The sequence below is a fragment of the Mesoplodon bidens genome (genome assembly GCF_964165515.1).
Source record: "Mesoplodon bidens genome assembly, chromosome: 10".
NCBI lineage: Eukaryota > Metazoa > Chordata > Mammalia > Artiodactyla > Ziphiidae > Mesoplodon > Mesoplodon bidens.
Window position 1 is genome coordinate 583441 of NC_138172.1, and position 25735 is coordinate 609175.

General features: G+C 65.2%; 2 protein-coding genes across 2 annotated transcripts in view; both read left to right on the forward strand.

Moving 5' to 3' along the window:
* CHCHD6 (coiled-coil-helix-coiled-coil-helix domain containing 6) overlaps positions 1-11054 on the forward strand; it is a 120946-nt gene extending 109892 nt beyond the window's left edge. Inside the window, exons 7-8 of the mRNA XM_081247212.1 lie at positions 9849-9984; positions 10874-11054. Coding sequence (XP_081103338.1) covers positions 9849-9984; positions 10874-10879 — 142 coding nt within the window. The 3' untranslated portion in view covers positions 10880-11054. The remainder of the gene's footprint in view (positions 1-9848; positions 9985-10873) is intronic.
* An 11740-nt stretch (positions 11055-22794) lies between these two features.
* PLXNA1 (plexin A1) overlaps positions 22795-25735 on the forward strand; it is a 46871-nt gene continuing 43930 nt past the window's right edge. Inside the window, exon 1 of the mRNA XM_081247195.1 lies at positions 22795-22835. The gene's annotated coding sequence lies outside the window, so the exon portion shown is untranslated. The remainder of the gene's footprint in view (positions 22836-25735) is intronic.

Consider the following 25735-nt stretch of genomic DNA (forward strand, 5'->3'; position numbering starts at 1 on the left):
GTTTTGTGCACATTTACGTGTGTGAGTTTCCGCACACTCATGTGTACGTGTGTCTGAGCACATGAGGTCCACACGGGTTCCCCGGGTTCTGGCGCTAGGGTTCTGCTGCTCCACGTGTGGAGTTCCCTCCTTAGCGGGCCTGGCTCCCTTGTCCTCCACGTGCTACACCCACACCTGCTCAGTTACTGACCTTTTGTGCTCAGTGTAAAGCGCCCTCACCGCTGCTCTGGCCGCTTCCCCGTCCCGGGCTGCACCACCCACTCCCTGCGGCCCCTCCGGCAGGAGGGCAGGAGGGCGCCCCCCTTCGTGCTGTGTGCTCGGTGACCCCAGGCTGACGGGGAGCACAGGAAGCCCAGCACCACACGGCTGGGGGCCGCGTCCCCCCGCCTCCTGGCTTTGGCTCCCTCTCCTCGGATCAGGTGGCACCAGGGTCTTGCTGGACTCTGGGGACCGGAGGCAACTCTGATGCTGCTGAGAGTCAGCTGTGGTTCAGAGCATAGATGGGGGTGAGGAGGGGGCTGACCGTCCCGGTGCTTCCTGCATGGAGACTCCGGCCCCTCCCCGCCCTCGGCGACGTGTGAGGTGCATGGATGGGTGATGCCCTGAGGCCCTTTGCACCTCCTGTGTTGGTGACAGTGGACGGGGGTGTGGCCCACAGAGTGAATCAGCCCCAGCGTCCAGGGACGCCCCTCAGAACACCCCGGGTCAGCCAGGAAAAGGCCCCTGCGGTTTCCAAATGTGCTGGGAAACCGTAGAGCAGGGGACGGACCTACGAGGACCCCACCGCGCCAGCTCTGCACTAATCTGTTTCTTCACTGAGATTATGTGTCAGGTTTCAGCTGAGGACACGTTTCTGCAGGCTGAGGCGGGGAAGCTGTGTGGCGGGTGGAGGGTTTGGGTCTGCTGGGCCGGCGGCGGGCAGGGCTTCGGGAAGGGTCTGAGTCAGTGGACGCAGGGGCCGGGTGGGAGGAGGCCCCGGGGAGGCAGTTCCTGTGACGACAGGAGGCCTGTGCGGGCTGGACGCAAGGGCCGGGCAGGACCAGGGGTCGGGGGTGCCCAGGGGCTCCAGGCTTCGGCTTCGGTCCCATCACAGAGGGGACGAGGGACAGCCCAGCCTCAGAGTCACTGTAGGGAAGGCCCGGGGAGGAGCAGCTGCATCACCAGGGGTATTTCTGCCTGAGTCTCACCCGACGGCATCGGGGGTTAGTTCCTGCCTCTGTCCCTGTGTCCCCTGTCACCAGAGCACACCACGCCACACCACAAACCTCTTTGGGGGCTGGGAAATGCTGGCCGTCCTGCACTGAGGCTTATGCTGTCCGCCGACCCAACTCTGCCGCGTGTGGAGGGCTGCGTGGTCCGGCCCAGCCCAGAGGCAAGCTCCTTGGTTTGTTGGTTTCCAGTCGACACTGAGCTCCTGGCTGCTGCGAGGGTCCCACTCCTGGGGCTGGGCACGGGGAGGCTCCCCCAGGAAGTGGAGTCCGTCCAGAGGCAGCTGGAGAGCAGGCCCAGGGCCCACCCACAGGCCACAGAGGCAACAGGCTGGACCAGGCAGACATCTGGGTGGTCGGGGTGATGGTCTCCCTGGGCTGGGTCATCTGCTGAGCTTGGCGTCGGCGGGGACCCTGGACGCAGAGGTAGTAAGCTGGTCCCTGCCCGCGGGGCACTCCCAGTCCAATGGGGCCACTCCGCGCAGGTTTGGCCCCAGCCGCCGGGCGCCCTTGTAGGTGTGAGCCATGCCAGCACCTCGTGGGTGAGCAGAGGTGACACAGTCGATCGGGGACACTTAGCTCCAGTCAGAGGGGACGGGAGGACGGAGGCTGGCAGCGAGTGCACGCAGGACCTCGGCCCATACGGTGCCTGTGATGGCAGCCTGCCACCGGGACACCAGCCAGCATCCCCCCGGCAGTGGCCCTGTGCAGTGCCTTGCAGGGCGGGCACATCCCGGGGGCTTGGGAGCCAAGGAGCAGCCTGGGGAGTCACCCCTGCCGTGTCACACCCATCACAGGAGAAGCCTCAGTGTGGCCTCGGCCGCTCCGTGTACGGTGGACCGACAGGCAGGCGTGGACAGGCGGGAGGCCTGAGCCAGTGTCTGTGGCACCGTGCTCTTCCTGGGGCCACGGCTCTGCAGCACAGGGCCGGGGGCCAGGGTCCCTGCGGGGTCTGGGCCTCGGTGAAAACTTACATAAGAGCAGGAGGTGCCGGCCCGTCCCTGGGCAACAGGCAAGCGGCCGGGCCTGAACGGGGAGGAGGGGGCACAGCAGGGCTTGGAGAGGCCCCCCAGGTGTGTCACAAGGAGGTGGGGGAGGCAGACTGGGGGGGACACCCGCCAGCAGGTGCCGCTGCCCAGGAGACAGGGAGGCCTCGGGGAAAGGAAAGAAGAGGATGCCGGCAACGGGGTCCTGGGGGTCCTCAGGCGCTGCTGCTGCCGCTCCCTCCCCCTCCCCTGGAGCCTCCAGCCCCCTGGCCGCTGAGGGACCGTGGGGAACGGCTGTGCGGCCCCAGTGGTCCTAGTGTGGCCCTCTGCGGACCCCCGAGACCCCCGCGACCCACGCCTCCTTGGGCTGCGTCCACCCCACATGTCTGGTGAATCGGGAGGCTCCTCGGGGAGGGGGGACGTGTGCTTCCCCTGCGGCTTTTCCACAAAGGACCAAAGCCAGGAGCGGCCTCTCTGTTCCGTGCACGTGTGCACATGTGCACGTGTGCGTGCAGTGACAGTTCCAGTGGGGAATCCTGTCACTGGCTAAGCAGCCGTGGGGGCCAGTTTGCGCTGCGTTCCCTCGGGAGCAGAGTTCTGCTAGGCCTGGGCTCCCAGAATAGCTGCCCCCCCGGGGGGGTCCCGTGTGGCCTGTGGCGACGGCGTGTCTCTGCGCCCCACCCGCCCGGGCTGAGTGGCACGTGGTCGGCAGCGGCCAGCGAAGCGGGTCCTCAGCGAGCAGCTGGTCTCGTGGGCCCCTGGGCCCTGGCCGGGCCGCCGCGGACCCTGCCCCGCAGCTCAGCTGGTCCTGACAGAGATGGATGTGCAGCTCCGGGGAGCCCGCGCACCTCGCCCCCGAGCCGTGATAGAAAGCCGCTCTGTGCGTTCACCCCCGCCAGCGCGTCTCTGAAATGAAGTGTCCGGGGGATGTCTGATGGCCCAGCTCCACACCAGCGGTGGTGATGGGAGAATGAAGGCGGGGGTGATGAGATGTCGGTCAGTAACGCAGAGCCCACAGAGGGACGTGCGTGATGTCGCACCCGGGCCCACGCACAGCCGGGCTTGTGTGAGCTTGGAGGGGGCCCAGCCCCGCGCTGGCACGGGCACCCCTGTGGCCGCGCGGGCCAGTGTCGGCCCTTCCAGTTGGCAAACTTCTGGCTCCCCTGGGAGCCTGAATCCCATGTGTCTTTTGCTTCTTTCCTGTACCCTTGGTTCTTCCTTCCTTGGAATTTTGGGGGAATTTTTCAAACTTGGCATGGAGCTAAATGGACACAGCGTGGCCCTGGAGCCAGATAACCGGGCTCTTATGCTGCCTCTGTCTCTCGCTGTGTGGCCTTGGGCAAGTCACCTAACCCCTCTGACACTGGTGTCCCCACCTGCAGGATGGGCTGCTGTGCCGGGTTAGGACCTGGCAGGGGCTGGTCCTCAGAATGACCGGGACCTCAGGCCCGGCCTGAGATGCAACCTGGGACGAGAGGCCTCCCACCTGAGCCATTTACCGCAGAGCCTCTGTCACGCAAGATGCGTGTTTCTGTCTGTCAGAAGGTGACTGGTGAGCCGTCTGCCTCCCACTAACTTCTGCCCAGTCGGCACTCGGCGCTTTCCTGCGTGGCCGGCTGCGTGTTTCCCGGGGCTGCTGTGGCCCACAGCTGGTTCTCTCTGAAGCTGAGGGCTCCCGGGCATTTGTCTAGCTTCTGGTGTTGCCGGGAGGCTTGGCATCCTTGGCCTGTAGGCGCATCACTGCAGCCTCTGCCTCCGGCATCGCGTGGCTTCTCCTCTGGTCTGTGTCCGTGGTCAGTGTCTCTCCTCCTCTTGGGAGGACACCAGCCACGTTGGATCAGGGGCCTCCCTGCCCAACCGTGACCCCATGCTGACTAACGGTACCTGCCAGGACCCCATCTCCAATCCAGGTCACATGCTGAGGCTCCAGGAAGGGCGTGTTTTGGGGGAGGCACCCCTACCCGCTGGCCTTCACGTGCGCAGTGGGTTCCCAGGGCCTTGGCTCCACACCTTGCCGCAGACGCGCCTTCCGGGCCGGAACAGCTTTGCCACAGGAGAGCTGAGAGCCGTGGACCATGAACTTCAGACGGCGTGAGAGGGTCCAGTTCCCTGGGGCCGGGGCCGTGGCCGTGGCCGTGTCTTCCCTGCAGCGGTGTGGTTTCAGCCCCGTCCCTTGCACTGGGCTCCCCCACCCCCCATGCGGACCCCCCCTCCCCGGGGGTAAGGAGGGCGACGCCGGGGGCGAAGGGGTGACGCCGGGGGCTGCACAGGGCAGGTCCCTCCCCAGCGGCCTCAGTGGCCTTGCTGTGTGACTCGGTGAACGATGGGTGAGCATGTGCGGTTGCTGTTTCACGGAGCTGTGTGCCCCTCTGTCCTGGTGCCCTCGCGGCAGGGTGGCAGGGTGGTCCTCCAGGCCACACCCATCATGGACTCCCCCGCAGCTCCGAGCCGACCTGCGCCCTGCGCCCTTGTGGGGACAGACTGGCTGTGGACGGGGGACCTCCCGAGTTCAGGAGGGGGAGAGCAGGGCCGGAGAGAAGGGACAGACGTGGACAGGAGGGACTGCTTAGCACAGGGTCCAGCGAGCTGTAATCACTGCAGAAATGGGTTTGTTAACCTCCCTGGAGCTGCAGAAACCCATGGGCTGCTTTACGTTCTAGGGCAATCAGTGCTCGCCGTGGAGAGGGTGGGCTATGGGGATGTCGGGGACAACGTGCCCAGCGTACGAGGTGCAGGAGGATGAGGGTGTCGGGTCCCTGTGGGCACCCACTGGGCCGCTCGTCCCGCAGTGACCACACTGGCCGTGAGTCTGGCGCAGAACTGTGGGAATAGCGGGGCCCCACGTGGGGCTCGGGGGCATGCGTGGAGGGAGAGCGGTAGCGGAGCGGAGTCAGGACGGGGCCTCCAGCCTCCAGGGACAGGCGGGCTGCGATGGGCCCCTGAGCAGGAAGAACCCGTGGGGCTGGACCGGGGGGTGAGAGCAGAGCCCCTGGCAGAGCTTCTGGGAGAGGAGAGCGGGCTGGGGTGGGAGGGCCATGAGCAGAAGTGGTTTGGGTTTGCGATCCTCTTAGACGCTCCAGAGATGAGTGTGTCTTCAGCAGAGAGTGGAATAGCGGAGGTACGAGAGAGAAGGGCCACTGGGACAGACCACCCCGGTGCCGGGGGAGACAAGGGGCGGCTGATGGGGGTGCCCTTGGCCCTGCAGAAGGACCCCTCCTCTAGGTAGGAGGCAGGGGTAGTGAGGCTGGGATGCCAGGGAGGGGTGTCTGTGCCCTTAGGGTGCTGGTGGCCCTTGGGGGGCAGGGGGACGAGGAAGCAGGCCCCAGACTGTGTGGGGAGTGGCACCAAGAGCTCGGGAGAGCTGGGCCCCAAAGGCCTGAGCACCAGAGGGGGAGGGGGCCCTTCTGGAAGGGTCACTGTGGCCTGGGGGCGGCCGCTCTGGGAACCACCCAGAGCTGCAGCCGGCAGGGGGTGCAGAGGAGGCAGAACACGGGCGGGGGGGGGGCGTTTGGCCTCCGCAGACCTGAGCCAGCGGCCGAGAGGAGTGAGCGAGCGCCTGCGGGGACTGAAGGCCTCGGGGAGGAGGGATGCAGCAGGACGAGCAGTGGCCTCTAGAGCCACCCAGGTGGGGTGGGTGAGGCCCAGGGAGAGAGAGGGCGACCGCCTGCTGTTGGGGAGTTGCAGTGGATACATCTGCGGTTTTCAGTTAGATTGCAGAGAAGCAGGAACGTTATAGGTAGGAGGTAAGAGGGAGGCATCTAGAGTGACTCCCGGTTTCTGACCAGGTAGGTCACTGGAGTGACAGGGACTCCACTCACCAAGATGGAAACCAGGCGGGAAGTGGGTTCCCTGGTGCTTGATGTGAATGTGCTGAGGAATTGGCGGGTTGGGGGTGACATGCTAGGCTGGAAGCCTCCAGGGACCGGGGCGGGGGGCGTTCCAAGCGTTGGAGTTTGGGGGTGTGTGTTGTTGGGACGACTGGGGTTGGCCCTGGGGGAGAAGTTTAGGGTGTTTGGGGCAAAGGAAAGGGAGGAGGGCCCTCTGTGCCCACGCAGGTGGGGAGGGCCGGGTTCCCAGCGCGGGGTGCCTGTCAGTGAGAGCGACATGGCTGGTCTCCCGAAGCTGGCAGGGGCAGCGGGCGGCGGTCTGGAGCACCCAGGGCAGCTCTTCTCTCCGCCTGGTTGGTGGGCAGTGTTGGTTCCTGGATGGAGGGAGGAGAGGGCTGATTCCTGGCTCGTGGGAGCCTTTTATCACAACCCTCCTCCTGGAAGCGTGTCACTTCCACCAGGGGGTAGAGCTCAGTTCACAGGTGGCACTGGGGTCATGGTTTCCATCCCCAGAGGTGGCCACGGTGCCGAGGCCAGCTGGCCTGTGTGAGACCCTCACTCCCCACAGCGCCTGGTGGTCTCTGCGCCTGTCACTGTGCAGCCCTGAGGGCCGTCGGGGAGGCGGGCTGGAAGCCAGGTCCCTGAGTACCTGTGACACTGCCAGCTGGCAGCTGTGTGGGTGTTGAAAACTGACCCCACAGGCCAATCCTGGACTGTTGTGCTCAATGGGCCCTCCTCGCCCCCTGACCCTGAACTCACAGCAGGATGTGGCAAAGCCCCCAAAACCTGTGTGCCCCCCCACTGGCCCACAGGGCACCTGCTTGGGGTCTCTTGGCTCCTTGGAGAAGGGACACCACGATGGGTGCCTTAAGATTCCTGGGAAAGGAGCACCACCCGGGCCTGGGTGAGCCATGAGCTGTGAAGCACAGGTCCGACGGGGCCCATCGTCCAGCCCACACCTGGGCCCAGCCCCAAAGCCTCCTGTCGTCGCTCTCGTCTGCCACATGCCTGCCCCGCTCTCCACCCGCCCCACCCGCCCTGCCCCCCTCACTCTGCAGGCTCCTGTCTGGCGTCTCAGCCCCTCGTGCAGAGGAGGTGAGTCTGGCAAGCAAGGGGAGCTGACCTCTGAGGGGGCCAGCGTTCACCCCCCAGAGCCTCCCAGATGGGAATCCTAACGTGTCCCTCAGCTTGGGGGGCAGGGCTTCTCTCCCTCCCTGGAGAGGTCACTGCCCTGGGTACCTTCCCTATGTGTCCAAGCAGCCTATAAAGCCTGAGCCGTTCTGCATGCAGTGGACAGGCTCGCCGCGGCCCCAGCTGTGTGACCCAGCCTCGCCTGCTCCTTGCCCCACGCCATTCACGGCCCGTTTGCAGGCAGACAGGTGAAATTTCTTGTGATTGACGTTTCCCTGACACCCTGTCTCCTCGTGTTGTGGCTGACAAACGCCAGTGCAGAGAGGCGTCCGCAGGCCCACGGGTGACCCTGGGGTGGGGGGCTGGGTTCTGCTCGGCCCCTCCCTCTGCTTCTCCTGAACTGGGAGCCCCCGGGTGCTCTGCGAGGTTCACCCTCAGAACGCACGGGGGCCCTGGTCCAGGGACCTGAAGACAGGAGGTGGGGGGCAGAGTTAAGAAGCCACGGCTCTGCCCAGTTACAGCCAGCGGGGGAGTCGCTTCTGCCGTTGGTCTGGAGAGGGTGCGGCTCCAGGACGAGCCCCACACCATGGGCCAGGCTGCCGGCCGTCCTACCCCTGGACGCCTCTTTCCATGAGACCTGCGGCTCCAACAGCTCTGCTGGCCGCACCCTCAAGGGCCACGGGTGGGGAGCTGTCCGTCAGGAGCGGGGCTGGATGGGAGCTGCTGCTCCAGGGCCCGCAGGGCCAGGGGAGCAGGAGGCCTGTGTGGGAGGACGGCTGGCGGGTGCCAGGACGGAGCCCGAAAGGTGGGGCCTCGGGGGCTCCCCGCCAAGGGCAGGTGGGGACGGAGGAGCCCAGAGGGAAGTGCAGAGGGAGCTGTTTCCAGGCGAGGGCAGCAGAGCGGAGATGCCCGTTTGGAGGCATTTAGAAGGCCCACCATTGGACATGTCCGTGTCAGAAAGGTCTTGAACGCGGAGGGAGGGGTATCCTGCAAGCACTGGGCAGCCACGCGGTCACCCCACTACAGTGGCAGACGGAACCCAGTGAAGGGACCCCAGGGCCCGGGAGGAGAGGGTGAGCCCGGGAGCCCGTCTGTTCTCCCGTGCAAAGGTCAGCGCCGAGGAGAGACACGTGTCCTCCTCAGGTAGGAAGCCTCCGAGCCCGTGTGCGCTGTGCAGACAGGACCAGGGCCGTGTGGGGCTGTAGGGCCGCTGCGTCCCCTGGATGCGCCCTCAGGACCCAGTGGAATCCCGGGTGGTGGGCAGGGCCTTCCGGGGAAAGGGGGCCGTTTCTCCCACCACAGCCTTGACCTTCGGAGCTGTGGACCTCAGCGCAGGCGTGGCGGCTGCTCCCCACCCCACCTGCTGCCTGGTCAGCTTGTAAACCATCAGTTCCGTCCAAGCTACGGATCTTAGCTGATCACGGTCACTCCCTCGTCAGGGATTGTCTGGGCGTGGGGGCCGGCAGTGGGAAGGGAGGGGGCTGCAGTGTGTGGTCAGCAGGCCTGAGGACCAAGCCCACACGCGGGGCCCGGGGGCCCGTGGGCATCGCTGCCGGGATGGTGGCGCTGGGCATGTCAGCCGCAGATGGGTAACAAGAGCCGCTGAGCCCTCCGTTCCTGGTCTTCACGGGTGGATGTGGAAGGTTGAGTTGTGTGAAAACCAGCGTTCCAGCCCAGCACCTGCTGCAAGGCTGGACTTCTGAAACCAGATCCGGGGCCGGGGAGCTGTCGACCTGCAGGCCCTGGGTGACAGGAGCAGGGGTCCTTCCACTGCCGAGGCCTCCGTGGCGCCCGAGCTTGGGCGGGCAACACGGGGCCCAGGCTTAGCCGCGGCTCCGACATTCCTGGTGGACCTCCCAGAAACCATGGAAACCCCGTGAGTGTGTGTCCCGGAGCCCCTGCATCCTAGTGTGGGACCTGGGCCGGCCACCTGCCTCCTCGTCCTCTGCTGCCTGGTTTGGGGTCGGGGTGGGCGGTGAGAGACGGCAACCCCGCCTGGAGCCGTGGGGAGCAGGGGCCTGAACCCGTGAACACAGGAGCTCGGGGGCGTGAGTGCATGTGTATGTATATATGTGCACGTGTGTGAGTGAGGGTACAGCTGTGTGCACAGGTGTGTGTGCGTGCACACATGTGTGCATGCCTGTGATTGTGAGAGGGTGCGTGTACAGGGGAGCATGTGTGAGGTCCGGAGAGAGGGGAGGGCGGGAGCGGCAGCGGGCGAGGTGTCAGGAGGAAGACCCCGGTGACCGACTTGAGAATAAGCTTTATTTCCCTTTTTCATCTTTGTTTCATATTTTTAAAAAGAGAACATAAAATCACTCTTCAAATGAATACGTTTAGAGTCTAGTTTTAGGCTCTAAACCTACCTTGATAAACAAAGAAAGAAAAAATAGTAAATTCCTCTAAAATGCTGCAGTGATATTCTCTAGGAAGTGAGTCTGAACACCTTAGTTTTTTAAAAAACATTTTGTGTTTTTCCAGTTTTCCTTATTGTGCATGTATTAGTTTTGAAATCAGAAAAACAGCTTTGGGGGAGATGATGGTGGCCCACACCCGGGGTGGGAGGCGCCCTGGAGGCCTTGGGTGGGCGGGGTCCCTCGAGGGCCACCTCGGCCCCTCTCTGGTGGGTGACCGGACGCCGCGGCCCCCATGCCTCGCCCGTGGCACTGCCCCAGACTGCCTCCTCCTCTCCGCAGGCCCCGCAGGGTGGAGCCCGTGTGCTCAGGGCTGCAGGCCCAGATCCTGCGCTGCTACCGCGAGCACCTGCAGGAGGTGCTGCTGTGTGCAGACCTGGTCAAGGCCTACAAGCACTGCGTTGGCTCAGCGCACAAGGTAGGCGTCAGCTGCGGCCTCTCGCCCACCCTGGGCTCCGCGGCGGTGGGCGGGGAGGGGGTCTGTGGGCGCCGCTAGGCCTGGTCCAAGAGCAGCACTGGGTGAAGTCAGGCCCTGCTGTCCAGGGTGGCCATCGGTCCTGACCTCTGGGCAGTGGGGGGTGGAGAGGCCAGGGTGCAGGGTAGGGGTCGTGGAAAGGGCCGGGCTGCCCTGTGGAAGGGGGAGAGCTGCGGGGGCAGAGGGCCTGTGCCGGCCTGACGGGGCCGGCCTTTGGTGAGTGGAGGTGTGGTCATGGTGGTCCGGGTGCCACGTGCTCCCCAGCCCCATGTTGGGGGCACTGCAGGCTGTCCTAGAGTCCCTGCCCTGAGGCGTGGACGTCCTTCCTGACCCTCCCTGCCAGCTCCCCAAGTTCCCAGGCCCCGCCAGTCTCACCTCAGGAGCCTCCGGCTTTAAAGCGGCCCTAAGAGCACTTTGCTCCTGGCAGCTGCCAGGCAGTAGGGAGGGAGCAGGTCGAAGACGCAAGGCTCCTCCGCAGGGCTGCCGGGCGAGCTCCAGCCCCGAGAGGTGCTGTGTCCCACGGGCCAGCGCCTGGGTGTGAGGGCTCTCCAGGCGGTTTCACTCTGAGCTGAGAAGAGAACAGAGGGGAGACCTCGAGGGGCGAAGGAGAGCTGGGTCTCCGGGCCAAGACCGTGTGCACAGGGTGCAGGGGGTAGGCCGGCGGGAGGCCATGGGCACGTGCTGCGTGGGCACCGGGCACGGAGGTGAGGAGGCCACGTCCAGGCCTGGGGGCCCACAGGGTAGGACCCTCTCCATGAAACGGACCCTCGTGGAGCAGACCCTGGGGGACACGCACCCTCCTGGTGGACCTGAACTCTGTTCTCCTTTGTAGGGTTGACGCAGGCCCCCTCCGGGCCTGGCAGTGACTTGGAGCCTGAAGAGGGGACCCGTTGTGGGACCACAGTCCAGAGACCGCAGGCGCCGGCCCCCCTGCTGGCACCTCCGATGCCCCCGTGCTACAGAAGTGGCGTGTGTGCCCCTGTCCGCAGACAAATAAAGCAGGCGTCCTTGTCCTCGGTACCGTCTGGGCTGCCAGGCGGGTCTGCTGCGGGCTCCGTGCCTGGAGCGCAACCCCAGGTCAAGCTGGAGGACGGGCACCTGCCGGCGCCAGTGGGGCAGGCGGGGGCGGGCCTAGCCGTGCCCAGAGAAGGCGGAGGTGCGCGAGGGGAGCCGCTCCTCATCGGGACGCAGCAGGGGAGCGGGCCAGCTTCCTGACAGGCTGAGCTTGAGTCCAGCACCGGGTGGAGGGCTCCTGGGCAGCCAGAGGCTGGAAGAGTGGGAGCCCAGATGGGGGCTGGGCGCAGGGCACAGACTGTGCACAGCTGGGCTTTTGCAGAGAGTAAAGCTCTGGCGCAGGGCTGGGAGTGGCTGCCAGGCCGGGAGGAGGTGCTCCTGAGGGACCAGCACAGCTCAGTCCCTCTGAGGGGTGTCGCCCTGGCCTCGGGGGGAGGTGGGCTCAAGTGGACAGCCTTGCAGACAGCTGGGGGCATGAGTGACTCTCAGGGGGTCCGGGGGTGGGTCCGGGGACAGACCAGGCCGAGCCTTAGGCGCTGGAACTGGCAGGACTGGACTTCACTGGGCAAGGGGAGGACCGGGTGGTTTCTGGATGTTTGGCTTGGGTGCTGGTGATTCCGCAGACTGAGCATGGGATGCGGGCCGAGAAGGGCAGGTGACGGCTGGGCTGGGCTGAGCTCTGCTCGGTCGGCGCCCACCTGCCAGTCCTTGACCCTCGGCAGGACCCCCGCTGAGGCGTCCTGACCGCACGGCTGCACCTGCCAGCCCAACGCTGTGTGGGCAGCAGGAGGGGGATGCTCGGCTGGTGAGCTTGATTTCCTGCCGCAGTTCTCTGGAGCCCAGGCTCTCTGGAGCTGAGAGCCGGCGGTCCTGATGCCGGCTTTGCAGCCCCGGCTCATCCTGCAGTTCTCACATGTGGAGCTGGAGGTCCTGGAGGTCCGCGGGGCTTGTCGGTGTCCGGGGGGCTGGGCAAGCTGCCCCTGCAGCCGTGTCAGCCCAGCTGCATGTTGGCCAAGGAGATGCCCACCAAGAGGTCCTGGTCAGCTTCCCCAGCACACCGGGGAACAGTCAGAAACACACAGCAGCCCGGTAGGTGGCAGGGCGCCCAGCAAGGGGCCCTCTGCGAGGTCAGCTCAGTGGGGTCCCAGGTCACCGGCTCATTGACCCTACGTGACATCAGAGCCACCCTTCAGCCAGAAACTGCTGAGGCCCTTCTGAAACTCCGTCAGAAGCCTGTGGTGTCCAGGGCCGCGTCCAGCTTCCTAGTCTCAGACCCTGTTGTCCCACCCAGGAGGCAGCCTCAGAGTGCCTGCGTGTGCACCGGTTTGTCTGCACCTGGCCACCTGTGCCTGTGTGTGTGTAGGTCCCTGTGTGTGAGCAGACGTGTGCACTTGTGCCTGTGTCTCTCACAGGCAGCCAGCTGTGCTGTCCACCTGCTCATGCCCCTGGCTCCCTCCTGGACCTCATCTCATTCCCCGGACTCCCCTGGCGCCAGAGCCAAGCTTCCGTGGGCTGAGCGCCACCCTCCCCTACTGTGGCCGTAGGGCTGTGTGTCCGAGTGTCACTTTGGTGGGGGGTTGCGTGTGCTCAGGGTGCGGGCTCTGTGTGCACGTGCATGGGCCTTTGTGCACGATGTGCCTGCGTGTGGGCCCGCGGCTCCAGCCCCTGCATGCGGCCATACGTGGCAGGAAGTGGGGCCTGAGAGAGTGTGGCACAGGTGAGGCTTGTGTCCAGAGGGTGTGGACCTCGCGGCAGGCATTCTGGGCCCAGGCCCCGGCTGTGTGCCTCTTGGGGAGTTAGGCCCCGGCTGTGTGCCTGTTGGGGAGTTATACCCACCCTACCCTGTGGCTGGGGATTAAATGTCATGACGTTGGCTGTGACATCCAGGGTCCAACCAGGAGCCAGAAAGCACTGATTATCTAAACAGAGGAGTTGAGTCCAGGCTGTTGGCCCCAGAAGAGGTGGAGTAGCTGAAACCTCGGATGGGATGCTGTGATAACCCAGAACTTAGCAGTAGCATGAAGCTCCTGTCACCCAGGGCTGGAGGGACAAAGAGAGGGCGCAGGTCACCCAGTGGAAGCTGGCTCAGGGAGCTGGAACCACACGGGACGTGGCCGCTGCCCATGGCTCCCCCTCCTCCCGCCCTGCAGCCTTCACAGGCACTTCTCCTGGGGTCGTGTGACAGGCATGGTCAGTGCTCAGCAAGTGTGAGAACGGAGGGCCCGGCACCCAGAGCCCTCAGGCCACCTGCCGGCGTCCGGCCTTTGGCCCGAGTCCGCTCCCTCTGGGAAGTCGCTATGCTCAGGAGCCACCTGGCCAGAGTCACACTCGAGGGCCAGAGCTGCATCCAGCGACTGCCTGGGGGAGCGGGCACAGAGGCCGGGCTGCCGCGCCGCATCCCAGAGCAGCCCAGCTGCGCCTCCGCCCTCTCCTCCCTCCCTTATGGGCAAGTGCCGACCCCAAGGTCAGTCCCTCATGGAAGTCCTGCAGGCTCCTCTCTGCCTGGGAGCCCCAAGGAGCTGACCCTGCCATCCTCACCACGTCTCGGGTGCTGGGAATCAACATCGACACCTGGTCCATGCCCCAAGCCTTGGTGCAGCAGGAGAGCCGACCTCGGACGTCAGTTGGTGAGGCCCTCGGGAGAGGCCTGGGCAGTGGCCGGAGGGGGCTCCTCTGGGGAGTTGGGCCCCACTGGGTTTATCATAGTGTCAGTGACATCGGCAACACACTGGAAATAACCAAGTGCCAAGCAGCAGAGGACGTGTTAAATAAAACATGCTCCGCCCACCAGCTCTGTGGCCACTGACAATGGCGATTCAGCCTGGGGCGTGAGTCCGTTTCAAAACTAAGTCGTGGAAGCCGCGTGAGCCCGCTGTTTGGGGGAAGAAACACCACCTGTACACACGTGGAAACATAAGGAGCAAGGCCAGGGGTGCCCACCAAGACGTTTCCTCGCTTTCCTCTGGGGTTTCGGATTATGGTGTGTTTTGTTAGGGTTTTTATAGTTAACTCTATTTTCTGTTGTTCCACACTGACCAGAACGTTTTTCTAATACCACCGCCCCCCGCCCCGCCCCGCCGGCCGTCGGGCCCAGGGGCGACCCCTCAGCAGAGCCTGGATCTCCCTGAGCAAAGAGCTTCCCACCTGCTAAGCGGGCAGTGGGGGTGTGAAGCCTGCTGAAGGGACGTGGGGAGACCAGGCAGGGTCCAGGGTATGTCGGGGTTGGGGGGCCGGGGAACCGAGGGGGCAGGAGGGGTCTTGAAGCTACTCAGACGAGCATGGGCAGCGAACGTCCACTCTGGCAGTCATGGCCCTGGCACGGGAGGTGCAGCGCTGAGCAGACGGGAGACCCTCCCCCGGGGGCCTGGAGGTCGCTGGGGAGACGGAGCGGACAAAATCCAGGCTAGAGGGTGTCACACAGTGGAGAAGACGTGGGGCTGGGGGGCCAGGAGTGAGGGCTGCCTGCACCCAGACCAGGAGCTCCGTGTGGGCCCGGCCCTGGAACCAGCCCTGCTGAGTCCGGGTCGCGCTTAAGGAAGACACTTCTGCTTAGTACCTGACAACCTGCCTCATTAAATTTAATGGGCTGGTTGTTCCCGTTAAATAAACATCAACTAATTAGGAAAAACATATTTGCTGAGGTTTGGCTATGGGACGGATAAACCAATTACATGGTTATTCAGCCTCAAAACACACGCGGCCATGAGGAGGGTGCAGACCACAGCAGGGAGGGCTGGCGGAGCCCTGGGACTCGGAGGCTCCCCACCGCAACCCACCTCCTCCCCAGGGCTTGGTGGGCCCCCAGAACGTCACCCTGGAATGACACTCCAGGCTCCTGGAGCGCAGGAGTCCGGGCAGGGTGGACCCAGACGGGCGCCGACTCCTGCCCTGCACGAGCCAGGACCCTGCAGCACGAGGGACAAACCCCTACTCAACTTGACAAGCAAGAAGAGTGCTGGCTTGTGTGACAGAAAAGTCCAGAAGGAGGTTTCAGGCATAGCTGGATCAAGGAGCCTAGACACAGGTGTCAGGATCCAGCCACTCTCCTTCCACCTCAGCCCTGCTCTCCGCCTTCATCCTTGGGCTCCATGAAGGGCCCAGGGACTCTCGCCTTACAAAGAGTTTCTCTTTCCCTCTAGGTCCAGCTTGGGGGTTATGGGCAGACAACAAACCGCCCTAGAGCTGACACAGTCATGTCAGAAACCTCTTGGCGAGCCCAGGAAACATGAAAAAGTGCTCCACAACCTTATGATTCATCACGAAATTGCAGAGAAATACCCATGCAATGGCTGGAGTTGGAGGCCAGACAGCGCAGCTGTGGGTGCTTCTGCTGGGTCGACACCCCGAGATGAGTGCGTATGTCACCTTGAAGGCAATGTAGGGTTGTTGGCACGGCAGCAGCCTCGGCGTTGGAACCACCCAGATGTCCAGGGCCAGCGATGGGTACACTGAGGTCCGTTCTTCCACGAAGCGCTGCTGGCAACAGAGAAGCACAAACCGGAGCTCCCGGAACTACCTGGACGCACCTTAGGCATCTTGTCAGCAAGAGAAGCCGGGCGGAGAGGACTTCCCACCTGACCCTGGCAATTCGCAGCCACGTCTCTGTGGCCAGGGCCTGGGTGCAGCCCAGCAGGTCCCCTGCTCAGCGTCCCACAAGGCTGCCATCAGGCTGTGGCCAGGTGGGCTCCCCTCCCTCAGCAGGGCCAGGGGCGGAGCCTCTTGGAGACCTGCAGGAGTCCAGCAGGATCCTCCACCTCTGCTGTCCTATCAGAGTTACACAGCAGAGTGACTCACGGGGCACCTGGCGTGTCTGCCTCGGAACTGGATGCTTCCACGTGTGTGACCTCCAAGCGGGAGAGGGAGGGGTCCTGAGGCCGCCCTTGTGGGACAGCCTCCAAACCCTGTTAGTGAGAAAAGAAGACGTGCAAAGGTGGTTCAGAGCAGGTGTACAGGTGCATCTTTCAGCAGACAGGCAAGAATATCCTTGTGCAGGTTGCTGCCAGGATGCAGGAAACTGGGGACAATTTCCACTCCCAGGAGGTGACCTGGGGGCCCAGCGGGGGGACATACCTTTTCACTAGGGGTCCTTTCGTGCACCACTTGGATTTTTTTTTTACCATGAGCATAATATTTTAATAATTAAAAGGCCTGTTTTAATTGTTAAAATACCCTGAAAGCCTAGACCTCTTGGAAGGTAAAGGATTCTGGAGCAGCTGTCCCACCAGAGGGGTTGCCCCCTCCTGACCCTAACGTTACAATGAGCAGTGGGGAGGGGGGCTCAGTCACACGACTCCAGTAGATCCAGTGAGCTGCCGGGGTTGTCTTGGCCAACAGGTAGGGAGAGCACACCTGAAGACCAGAGGAAGGCAGAGCTGAGAGAGAGATGCCCGATGACACGTGTGGGCCTGTGGATCCAGCCACGCCTGAAGCTCAGACCTCCTTGGACCTTTCAGAGAAGCAAGTCAGTGAATGTGTTGCTGGATGAAGCAAAGCTAGGTTTTCATCAAGGCTTGTCCTGTCCTTTGTCTATGTCTGGTGTCCACTCTAGCTGTTAAACATTTTGAATGTCACCTCTGGTGTTTGTCCCAAAACAGCCCTGCCCGCCCTGGAGGGGGTTTCCAGTGAGCCAGCTTATTGTTCAGGGCCTAGCCCCTGCCCCTCTCTGCTGCCCCCTGCTCCTTGCAAGGCCTGTGCCCAGGACGGGGAAGCAGCGTGGCTGACTGTTGCCCTCCCCACCAAGGACACAGAAGACACGGGCTGGTTCTGTCTACTCACACTCCCTGCCAGGGACCCTGTGAGGGCTCTCTGTGGAGGAGACCCAGGCCCAGAAACAGATGGTGATGTCCACGCTGAGCTCCAGAGCCCACGAGCGCAGGGCTGCTGCTGACCAGGCGGGGGCTGCTGCTTCAGGAAGGCTTCCCTGGAGAGGAGAGGCTGCCCCAGGGCCACGGGCAAGGTCAGCAGGGTGACCTCGTGGGCACAGAGGAACAGCATCACATGCAGAGCTCGTGGTAGGTTAGGGAAATCACAGAGATTCCCTGTGACAAAGCAGGGGGGTGGTGCAGGAAGGGGGTGCCCAGCAGGCTCAGCGTGTCCCCTGGGCATGGGTTCCTCGCTGTGAAAAGGGACAGTCACAGCCCGTCCCTGGCCGGCGGGCTGGGCTGGGGATGGAAGAGCTGTCGGGAGAGCTCCCTGCCCTGTGTTTCTCTGGTCCTCACAGCGACCCTGGGGGCGATGCCATCTGCCCCGTGACCCAGAAAACTCACTGAGGGGTGGGCACGTGATGGGAGCGGAGCCCGGGGAGGGGGCTGGCACCCCGTGTTTCTGCCCCCGAAGCCTGTGCTCTTCTGGATGGAGCCCTAGTGGCACAGGGATGTCCTCCAGGGGAGGGTTTTCCCAGAAGGGGTGACACCGAGGGGACCGTGGGTGGTTCCAAAGCCTCTCCAGAAATTCCAACTTACCTCTCCATTGCTGTGCTCACCCTGAGGCCGACTGTGCCCACGGGGCAGGCAGCCACCGAGGGGTTACGTGGGACGGGGCAGGAGGCGGTTCTGGGCCTGAATGCTGGGGAGGCTCTGTCCAGCCAACTGGAGGGCCGGGCCTGCCCCGCTGCATCCCCACGTCCCCGCAGAGACCCTCAGAGGCGGTACACGGTGCTGTTTGAAGCTACTGGATTCAGGGCGATCTGTCGTGCGGCAGAGAGTGAATACGCGGACTGGTACCTTGTGTCCCCACCCTGAGATGAGGCCCTGGCTTCCTGGGATCTCCCCACCCAACCCCATGATGGAAATACCAGGGCGTTGGTGCTGTCGTGACTCTGAGGGGGTGGGGCCAGCCTACAGGGAGCCGGTAGTGTCCCTGAGGAGGTGACATGAGCTCTGAGCCTGGAGACCAGGAGACGAGGGCGGCCGGGGTGGGGGTGGGGGTGGCAGGGCAGGCCCAGGACACCTGCGGGGTCTCTGCCGGTGGGACGTCTGCTGTCTAACCTGCTCGTCCACGGGGTGGTGGTGGGAGCAGAGCTGGGCCTGGGTCAGAGCAACAGCAGGGGAATCCTCTTACCTTCTGACTGTGAAATCATCATCTACAGTAATAGCTTCACGGGGAGTTGGGAAGATAGTGCGGAGGCCCCATACCCTCTCCTGGCCTCCAGCATTCACATCTCAGGAGGCTGTCGTACAACGTGGAAACCAGGACGCCCACGTCCACACCAGGTGTGTGTGAGCTCTGGGTCCCTCGTCACAGGTGGATTCCTGGAACGGTCACCCCGAAGGAGATACAGAACCAACCTTCCCCGCCCCCCACGCCACGAATCTGTTCAGCTGCACCAGTCTGTCGTTTCAGATATTCCAAGGGTGGACTGTGAAGCGTTGGGGTCGACTCTGCCCTCTCATCTGTGCTGTTTGCTGCCTCCCGCGGCTGGAGCGCGTGCAGGGTGGCACGTAGGTCAGCGCGTGTCTGATGCTCAGCGGTAGCTGTGGGCCGTAGGCTCCGCTCCGTGGGAGAGCGGCCCAGTCCTGCGCGCAGCCTTTCCCTGTTCCCCTGCCTGCACGTCTGCGCCCACATCGCAGCTGTCCCAGGTGCGCCGTCTTCCGCGCTGAGACCTCCGACAGTGGGAGTGGCGGCGGCTTCAGCGCAGCCCCGGTTCTCCGACCCTCTCCCCCGTTGCTTCCTAGGGGGAGGACTCCTGCCAGCCATTCCCTCTGTGTCACCTGCGTGCTGGCATCTGTCGGTCCCTTGCTCCCAGGCAGGCTCCGTGTTGCTTGCTCTGATGGTGACTCTGGATGGGGTCCCGCACGTGTGGGGGCCATGTGCCGAGCTCCTCGGCTGCATCTCCATCTGGGGTTCGCAGCTGGCCTCCTCTGACCCCGCGTCGGTGGGCAGACGGGGGCTGCCTGTTACTTTGGGTGGGAGTCCAGCCTCCCGCTTCAGCCCACGGTGTTTCGCAGAGTGAGAAGGCCTGGGGTGCTTCCCCGTCCCCAGGTTCTCACTCCTGGGGCTGCGGGTTGCAAGGGCCACTGTGTCCCACAAAGGGTGGAGGGGTGGCTTTTCCAGAGGCCACGGCCCTGCAGAGGGCATCCATCCTTGGGACCATCATCTGTGACCTGACTGTGAGCCCCAAGGCGATAGGCACCCACTCTGGACCTCCTGGGCGTGGCGTGCGCTGCGCCAACTATAGACCCCTGGCTGGGCTCTTCCCGCTGGTGCCTCTTGTTCCCTCCACCCTGCCTGATAGCACGTCCACGCTACTACCCGCGGGGCAGGTGCCCTCCAGCCAGCCCCTCGGTCCAGCCTGTCTCACTGTTTACATCCCTCACCTGCTTGGCCCCCGAAGTCATCTCAGTTTGCAGCCCCAGGACAAGGTGATGCTGAGCCCTCCAGGGCTCCATGTAGTGGTGGGCAGGAGCTTTGCTACTGTCTTCTACACAGTGTAGTGCTGACGGTGACCTGGCTTTGTCCCCAAGGTCGGGACTCTCAGCCCAGGCTGGTCACCGCTGGTACCGAGTGGGGCAGAAAGCCCAAAGAGGGCTCGCGGGTGGGGAGGGAGCTGCAGTCAGGGAGGCTTCCTGGAGGAGTGGGGGCGGGAGCTTGGGCCTTGAGAGGTGAAAGGTTGCAGTGGGGGCACTCCTGGTCAAGGGCACAGCATGGGCACAGGCCTGAGGCGTGAAGGCGTCTTTGGAGCAAGAACGCTGGGCACCTGGGGGAGAAGGTAGGCAGTGGTGGTCCGCTGGCACCACGGGGTCCTGGGTACCCTGCCTGTCCTGCTTTGGGCCTACTTGTTTTAACACCTGCACCTGGACTTTCTCTGGGGGACCACCCCCGGCTCTGGAGAGCTCCCTGTGCCAGCCAGCCCACCGTCAGGTTCTACCCCCAGCCAAGGTGACTGGTTCAGGGGGGCCCTGTGATCCAGCCCACTTCATGAGGGTCCATTCTGGGAATATTCTGAACCTGTTGGGAAAGAAGCACCCGGAGCTGCAAAGGCCACCGGGCGCAGAGGCTGGGGGGCCCCTGCAGAGCCCACAGATGGGGTGGCAGCACCATGACCATGCTTCCCTGCTGCTCACCTGAGCGGCCCTGGGAGCTCGGGCCCAGGTGAGGCTTGTCTCCTGGACCACAGCGCCCGCTGGGGAGGGCGGGGTGGGTGGGGATGCGCCTCCGGGCTGAGCCCCATCCTGCTCTAGGGGACCGCTCTGTGCACACCCCTCCATCGGCCGCACTTCGACACCGGCCCCCGACAGACCCCCGCTCCCATCTCCACCAAAGCGGCCAGCGTGGGCTTCCCAGAACACGGCAGTGACTGCAGCAGCCCCGTGTGCACGGCGGCTGCCAGGGGGCTGAGGCTGGTGGCACCCACCCCACGGGGTGGGAGAGGGTGGGGCACGGGGACCCAGGGCGCTGCACGCTCAGGGCCAGCCCCGGGTATGCATTTGCCCATGTGCACGTGTCTGTGCGTGCACACGCCACAGGTGCGGGGTGGCGGGCTCCGTGTGTGAAGCAAGCCCCTGGAGGGGCTGCCCAGGGAGGGTCCCACCCGGGAGGGTCCCACGGGAGGGCCCCACCCTGTGTCCTCCCTCCAGCTGCATCCCTCTGCATCCGTCTGCGTGGAAAGCTGCATGGGGAGGGGCGGGCGGGAGCTGGCGCACCCTCAGGGCAGGAAGTGACAGGTGGAGGTGAAGGCCAGGCAGGAGTCAGGGCCACCCTGGCTTTGGGCCCGGTGGCTGGGAATCAGTGGCCACCCCCAAGGGGCTGAGGTGTCCGGCCCTCTCTGCTACCCCGAGCCTCTTCCTCCTGCCCCATCATTGGTGGGGTTCTGCCTTGGGGAGGGGAGAGGCCCCCCAGGTCTACTTCTGCACAAAGCTCTGAGTCACAGAAACGCAGAAGTGGCCCTGGCGGGGCTCCAGAGGCAGGAACACTGGAGGTTTGGAAAGGCCCGCCCCCCCATGATCTGTTTCTGGTTCTAGGAATTGTTTTCCCTGCCTCACCACACACTGCCTGCCCTCCTGAAGGCTGACAGAAGCGAAACCCACACAGGAAAGCCAAGGAGGAAGAGCCCAGCGCCCGCTGACTCATTTCCCTCCTTGTGAGATGGGATGGGGGGGGTGCCTGAGCTGCAGTCCCCACCCCCCATGAGCCCCCGCTGTGGTCCCCCCTCCATCTGCACCCGGCCGGCCTCCTCAGGAGCAGGGACCCACTGTGCAAGGCTTTTAGGAGCAGCAATTTGCCATCTTTGCTCCAACAAACTGCGGTGCTGGGGTCTCAGCCCTGTGTCCCTGTTGGACTGTGGGCTTTCCTTGTCGATTCTTGGGAATTTCTCCTAAATCCTGGATATGCAGCTTTTGTCAAGTGTACGTGTGTTGCAGATGTGTTTTCCTAAGTCCTGGCTTATCTTGATATTTCCTTTCCTAACTTTTAATGAACAAAAATAACCAATATTAAGGTAGACAAATTGACCCGTATTCTCCTTTATTTTTGACTTGGGGTTGAAGAACTCCTTCCCTGGCCCAGGGTCACGAAGACAATCTGCTCTACTGTCTGGAGTGCTTCTACGGGGCCCACCTGGATTGACAGTACTGCGTGGTGCTGAGCGGTACCTAATCAGGTCTCCTCTGGGGAGCGGACCACAGGTGAGAGAGAAGCAGGAGCGGGGGTGGAGGGAAGCGGTGTAACCTGGGACGTCTTTAGAGAGACTCCTGGGGCCGGAGCTGGCGGGTGCGGGGGCCCGGCGGAGGCTCTGAGAACCGGTGGGACTGCTGTGCTTAACCAGCCACGCTGCGATCCGCGCACCTTCGGGGGGCGCCGCAGAGCAGAGCGAACGGCCCGCCTGCCCGTCGGCCACTCGGCCGCGTCCCTCCGTCCCCAGATGAGCACAGCGGGCGACGAGCGCGACGTCCCGACAAGCCAGCCATGCCGGACCCACAGGAAATGCAGAACGACCAGCTCAGAAACCGGGACGCGGCTGCGTGAGGCGGGGAGGGGCGGGGGCTCAGCCGGGCCTACGGGGGTCTCTCTCCTAAGGGGTGACACCCCGGCCCGTGGCCACCCCCGCGGCCCTCGCTGCGCCCCAGCTCGTCCTCCCGCACGGGCCCCCGGCCCTTTGGTTGTTTCTATGGCTCCGGCCGTCTCGCCTCCCCTCGGCCAGGTGCCCCTGTGGCCTCACCTTCGGGCGGCTCTGGGGCGCGCGGACCGCTGCGGGAGCGCGGCCACGGGGACCGCGTCTGCCCAGCCGCCCGGGCGAGCTCGGACCCGCGCCCCCCGGACCCACTCTCCGCCCCGCGTCGCCTCGCCGCCCGGCCCCGCGCCCAGCCCGCCGGCCTCGTCCCGGACCGCGCGCCCCACGCCCCGCCGCCTCCTGAGGACCCCGAGCCGTGACCGCCGTCGGCCGCATCGGGACCAGGTTCTGGCAGCTCCTGGCAGCGGCGTTGCCCTTTGAAGCGAGCGATGGGCTAGGGCGGTCGGCGGGGATCGAGCGCCCCCTGGAGGCCGCCGAGAGCCCCGCCCCGCACAGGCCCCGCCCCCGCGCAGGCCCCGCCCCGGCCCGGCCCGCCCGGGCGGCGCATGCGCGCGACGCTCCGCGGGCGGTGAGAGCGAGGCCGGTCCGCATCCGCGCGGCTGGCGCCCCATTCATGCTGGGCAGCGGCGGCGGCCACGCAGTGGATCCCGGGTGCGGCGGCCTCGGCCTGGGTGGCCTGCGAGGCTTCGGCGGCCCCGCGGCGGGGCGGGGCGGGCGGCGGCGCGGGCAGCGGGCGGCGATGGCCGGCGGCGGGCGCGCCCCGGGGCAGCCCGTGAGTAGGGGTGCAACTTTCCCCGCAGCGGGGCGGGCGGGGGTCCGGCGGGGGTCCCACGGTGGTCTGGGCGCGGGGCAGCCGCGAGCGGGGGTCCGGGCGCGGGGCGGCCTCCGCGGAGTTGCGGGCGGGCGGGGGTCGCGCGGGGGTCGGCGGCGCGCGTGTCCGCGCCCCCGCGTGTCTGCGCCCCGCGTGTCCCTGCGTCTCTGGCCCGGTTCACGCGTGTCCGGGCGCGCCCGCGGCGCCGAGCCCGCGCGTCCCCGCCGGGCCGGGATGGGACCCTGCCCGCCGCGCTCGCGGGGCCGCGCCGCCTCCTCCGGGCCGGGCGGGGAGAAAGTTCGCGGCGGCGCCGCCGGGAGGGCTCTGCGGCCGGACCGGGCCGGCGGAGTGCGCTGGATCTCCGGCGCCGGCAGGCCCGCGCGGCCGGAGTGGGCGCCGGTCCGCCCAGGCCCTCAGGCCCGCGCCGGCTGGGAGGGGCGGTGCGCCAGCCGCGCGCCCGGCCTCCTCGCCGCCCCGCGCGGGGCCTCTCCAGGGTCAGCCGCTTCCCGCGGCCGCTCCGAGGTCTGCTGCGCAGCCCCGGGCCTGGTGGGCGGCGGGGCTGGCGGCGACGGGGCGCGATCGAGCGGCTTCGGGGAGGGGATTGCGGCTCCCGGGACCCCCGCCCGTTCCGAGACCCTAGGGGATCCCGGGAAGGGGGCAAGAGGGCGAGAGGGGCTCCGGTGGCTGCCTAGAGCCGGGAGCTGCCCCTGGCTCATCTGTGGGGTGCTGGGGCCACGCCCCTTGAAAGAAAGAGGGGTGTGTGTTGGGGGACGTGGACCGAGCCTGTGCCCGTGAGCCTGGGCTCCGGTAGCGCGGCCCTCCGCGCTGCTTCACCTTTTTCCCAGCTGAGGCCGGTTCTCTGGGTCTGCGCGGGGGTGGGCTCAGCCTTTGCTCCTCTGGCCCTCGGGAGGCCCTGGGCCCTCGGGAGCTCACCCCAGGCAGGTCCCCTGGCTCCTTCCTGGTTTGGGGTGTGCAGGAGAGACCAGGTGCTACGCCAGGCAGCCCAGAGCCTGCCCGGTCCTGTGCCAGAGGCGGACTTGGAAGCTAGTGATTCCCTTCAGGGCCGGGCAGCAAGCAGGCCTGGGAGGGGGCCCTGGAGGCCCCAGAAGGGCATTTCAGGCAGGGGAGACGGCTCTGCCGAGGCCTGGCCCGCCCCGGTGTGGCTGAGGTGTGTGCTTGGGGGTGGGAGCGGATGAGGGCTCTGGACAAAGCAGACAGACCTTTGCTGGCTCCTGGTCGTGGCTTGTGTGTTTTAAGCTCCCCCGCACCCCTGAAGGTCCCTGTGTCTAGAGTATGGCGTCAGGAGGAGAGGACCCTCAGGGAAGCCCGAGGGCAGGCACTTTTTCTGAGGAGCAGGACTCCAGTGGCCCTGGATCCTGGTCCTGTGGATCCTGGTCCCATAGGACAGGCCTGGAGGGGGAGCAGGCGGCTGGGGACCACCTCCCGGGGCCTCTGTTGGGGGAGGTGGGGTGACGGGGCAGCTCTTGTTCCCAGTTGCTGACAAGGTACCTTTGGGTCGGAGGGCCGTGTCTTCTCCGTCCCCCACACCTCAACCTGTCCGTGCCCCAGAAGAATCCAGATCTGGTGGGGTGGGGGTGGGGGGGCGCAAGATGGGGGCCTCCCCTCCGTGAAGAGGCCTCTGAGGCCCTTTGTTTCTCAGGGCCAGGAGTGGTGGTGGCCGCTGGGCCCGGGAGAGGGCAGGGGATGACGCTTGCTCCACGCTCTGCTGGGCAGCCGAGCCTGTCCTGTGCGGGAGTGGAGGCCACTGTGCCGGCCCATCTGGCTTTTCCCTGCCCTGCTCACCTCCAGTCGGCACACCCAGCACCAGGCCGCTTCTCCTTCGCGGTCTGGTTCTGATTGGCCAGGCCCAGCCCGCTTCCTGTGCCGGGCGCTGCGGTCACTCTCACTACCTTCTGCGTGGTCCAGCAGGTTCCACCCCGGCCTTTGCTCTGGCTCCTCTGTGCCCAGGATGCCCCTCCCCCGCCAGCTCTGGGGCCTGGTCCTTCTGGAGCAGGTGGAAGGGCCTCCCCAGACCCCAGCGCTGGTGCTGCTCCACCCCCCCCACCCCACCCCCCAGCCCGGAGCGTGCATCTGTTGGTGCTCCCCTCCCCCAGCCCAGCATGGAATGAATGCATTTTCCTCCTGGGCAGACCCGAGGCCTGTGGGAGTCCAGGTCTCTGTAGGAGTGCTCAGAACTAGCTGGGTGACCTTGGGTGTATCCGAGCCGCGGGCCCGTCCCTCTTGGGTAGGGGAAGTCACCCGAAGTCTTCAGTGGCCCCTGTGAGGTGGTGGTCACGAGGACTCAGCCCCAGGCCTGGGTCCCCCTTTCCTGGCTGCAGCCCCGTGCCTCTGGCTGGTCCTTTCGGGCAGCTCTGCTGGGGGAGGGGCGGCAGGGCCCCAGCCAGGCTGGAGTTTGGATGGCGCTTTTTCAGCTGGGTTCCTCCTGTTTAATATAAAAAGTAGGGTCCGTAGTTGCGTCAAGACATGTATAATTATCCCAGAGGAGGGGAGAGCCCAGCCTCTGGTAATTGCAGGCGTTCTTTGAACTGATAAACGGTGAGTGATTCATGTTTTCTTTGGAGTTCCCAGGCTGTCAGCCCAGGCCCCACCGCCACCCCGAGGAGCCACCAGGTCTGCCCTGGGCTCCTGAGCTGTGGGCGGGGGGCTGCCTGCAAGGTCCCTGGCGGCCATAGTTCCTGGGTTGTCTGGGCGGAGATCTGCAGGAAGGCAGCTGACAGCCTGTGTTGGGGGGGTGCCCTGCAGGCAGCACAGCCCTGTCCCCTTACTGCGGGGTCCTGGCCAAAGGCCCTTATTTCCTAAGCCTCAGCATCCCCCTCCCCACCACCTGAGTGGAGGTGTGG